Consider the following 3134-nt stretch of genomic DNA (forward strand, 5'->3'; position numbering starts at 1 on the left):
CCAAGTCTCAGGACTTTGGACCTGGGCACCAGCGCGAGGGGCCCCGGTGACAGAAATTGGGAACCGCCAGCTCCGCCGAGGGCGGCCGCCCCACCCCCGCCCGTCTTCACAGCTGCCCGCGGGAGCGCTGCGGGTCCAGCCTTAGTCGTGGGCTACGGTGGTCGGGGCAGAGGCGCCCCCGCGCAGGGTGACCCGCCCGGTTCCTCCCCGCACACGGGGCCAATGGTCGCGCCCGGGGAGATTCTCGGCTAGGCCCCGACTTCCAGAGCCTCGCGTCACTCAGCCGACACACAGCGCCCCCTCCGCGAAGGGACAGGCCTTTTCTCTTCCCAGCAGGTCACGGGGCAGCGGGGCATCCTGGGACTTGTAGTCTCCGCAGGAGTCAACGAGGAACCGGATGGAAGGGACAACTGAAGCCCCCAGGAGTTGAATTCCGAGAGCTGGCGTGCGCAGAGCCGGGGCTTGGAGTGAATGGGACTGTGAGAGGTGGACGGAAGCGCATAATGCGATGGGGCAGGTGTGAAGCTGTACAGGGGGTGGGGTGGGGAAGGAGGGTGAAAATGGAAGGAAAGAAGTGGCTATCACTGAAGGTTGGCGCCCTGCAGGTGGGTAGGGTTGCCAGGCTGCGAGGTGGGGAAGACTGGACCAGGGCTAACTTCTAGAGTGAAGAGAGAGAAGGGCTTGCCCTGAGTAGAAAGATACTGGATCGGGCACAATGTAGGTCTCTAGAGCCCATCAAGCTTCTGCCCTCGGCCGGATGGGGCTCGGGAGGGTTTGGGGAGCACTCCCTCAGGGCAAAAGGGGAGCAAAAGGGGCGCATCGCCTGAGTTGTCCCTTCGTGGCTGGGTCACTTATTTATTGGTTCAGTTTGCTGGACTAGCCATCGTGGGACCATTCTCCAGAACGGGAGCTTCCTCCTCCAACGCAGAGAGGCCCTGAAAACCGGACGGAGACTCGGGGAAGCAAACTAGGGATAAGCCAGGAGAAACCCCAGACAGAAGCAACTCCCCACCTTTCCATTTTCTCATGTTGCTTGTGTTCCTACTGCTCTTTCTAAACGTTTGCAACTTCCTGATGTTCTTGGGCCAGCCCAGTTCTCTCTAACCCAGAGCCCTGGTCACTTTCCACCTAGGGACCCTATATGTCCCATCTGCCCACTGATTCCCCTCAAGTCTCACTGAGAGCCAGTGAAAGAAATGAACTGACAGCCACTCCTGTGCCTGCCTCCCAGCCGGTGGCTCCCCTGCAGCAGTACCTCCTGCAGCTCCTGGTAGTGCAGACTCTGGCTCCGGCAGCACCCTGGCTTCCTCTGACTCAATAGGAATAGGGCGTATGCTGAAGCCAACACTCCTCCTAGGGTGAAGGCTTCCATGCTGAGCTCCAAAACCAGCAAGCCAGGCAACTGCAAGTAGATAGGTCTGAGGATAGTGCAGAAGACCCTCCCCTCAGCCCTCTCTGCTCCACCCCTTCCTCCCACCTTCTTTATTCACCCATACCTGGGAGGGGTCAGCTGGGGTGGGCGCCAAAGCTGTCTTCATCACCTCGACCACCACCACCACGAAGCCCAGGATCAAGCTGAAGGTATTGCAGGTCATCATGGCCCGAACCTGCCAGTGAGCCAGCTCAGCCTGGTGCAGCCTCGGGGAACTCACTTCCCAGTCCCTCGCCCTACTGGCTCAGCCAGTTGAAGTCAAAACTCAATGCCTCCATCTCTACCTCCAAACAGGGTCAGCGGGCCTTCTAACTTCCTTGCTTTCCCCCCTCAGGCCTTTAGAGCCATCTGGGACAGCACAGGTGACAGAATTAGTCAACCCCCAGGGAGCCAGTTGCTCCCTGGACTGAGGGTGTGTGTGTGTTCTTTGTGTGGGGGAAAGAACTGCTGTGCTCTTCCCTTCTCACCTTCCAGAGGCGGGGAGCTCTGCGCAGCTCAAGGGTGACAGCCCCAGTGAGGAGACCCTGAATGGTGAGAAGGGGGAGGGTTGAGTTCCGGCCCCATTAGGGAGTGCCCCCATCCCGACCTCCTTCCATGCTCCCTTGAGATGGTCTCACCGAGGCTGCAGGCCCAAGGGGCAGTGCTGTGGCCATGTGACAAGCAGAGTTCAGGCAGGCGACTGAGACAGTAAAGGGCGCCACAGCAATTGCTAGCCATAGCTGGCTCACCTGGGGGCCAGGGACAGGACAGGTGAGGGAAGACCTTCAGAGTCCCTTCCCTCCTCACAAGCCTTCCTTCTTCATCCATCAGGAATTGGGAGGAATACATGATGCAGGAGGGTATTCAACCAAGGGAGTGAAGGAAGAGTGTATAACTTAAGTTTTCTTCCTCATGTCCTATCTTCATTACTTACCTGTATCTTTGCCCACTGGAAAGTAAGGGTCTTGCCTTTCCCATCTCTGGGTTTCCTCCTCCCTCCTTCCCCTCGAGCCTAGCATAGTTTGTGGCACATAGGAGGTTCTTCCTAAGGGTGGGTGGAAATGACCTGGAATACAAGTGGGCATGTGGAAGCCTGGGGTGGGGCAGCCTAGCCTCACCGCCAGCACCAAGAGGTGTCCACTCTGCTGCTGCCTCGCCCAGCGCTGTAACTTTTCCAGACGAACGCTGGGCCTCTCCTGCTTCTGCTGACCAGTTCTCTCCTCCATGGCTCCTCTGACTACTGGAACTGGGTGCTTCCTGGGCTTGGAAAAGCATTATGGGGCTTGTCTATCAGGAAGCAGGACACGCAGCAACATCTCTTTTCAGCTGCCCCCTCCCAGCCTTCAGCACGGAGGGACTTGAGTTCCAGGTACTTACACCTACCTAGTATGAAGTAGCTTCTCTGTAGGGATGATGGGACCCAGCAGGGGCCTGGGGCTCCCAGAGGGGCCTGGTCAGAGCATATGACACATTTCCTCAGGCACAGACAGGACTGTCAGGGCGAGGGTGTGGTGGGACAAAGGTCCTTCTGAGGGCTTAAGGATCCAAGGAGTGGCCCTGGGTAGATGCCAGCCTCAGTTCACTCCACAGGATACCCAGCCCCGCCTTCTTTTCCCATTTCCTGTTGCCCCCATCTCTCTTCACTCTTGAGTTCCTTCTCTGGTCACTTGCTTCATTCCCATGAACCTCCTCCCCCTGGGCCCCAATTCCCTCCGATTTCTAT

At 58.2% G+C, this 3134-nt stretch overlaps 1 protein-coding gene across 1 annotated transcript; it reads right to left on the minus strand.

The window, feature by feature from the left end:
• Positions 1–797: 797 nt before the first annotated feature.
• TMEM253 (transmembrane protein 253) lies at positions 798–3101 on the minus strand. Its single transcript, XM_004698886.2, has 7 exons — positions 2795–3101; positions 2530–2673; positions 2050–2160; positions 1900–1956; positions 1497–1607; positions 1256–1402; positions 798–935 (listed from the first exon to the last, which is right to left on the minus strand). The coding sequence occupies exons 2-7, from the start codon at positions 2635–2637 to the stop codon at positions 864–866; spliced, it is 606 nt and encodes a 201-aa protein (XP_004698943.1). The 5' UTR covers positions 2638–2673; positions 2795–3101; the 3' UTR covers positions 798–863.
• Positions 3102–3134: the final 33 nt, after the last annotated feature.

The sequence above is a fragment of the Echinops telfairi genome, unplaced genomic scaffold (assembly GCF_000313985.2).
Source record: "Echinops telfairi isolate 266 unplaced genomic scaffold, ASM31398v2 ScPeMD7_18;HRSCAF=68, whole genome shotgun sequence".
Taxonomy (NCBI): domain Eukaryota; kingdom Metazoa; phylum Chordata; class Mammalia; order Afrosoricida; family Tenrecidae; genus Echinops; species Echinops telfairi.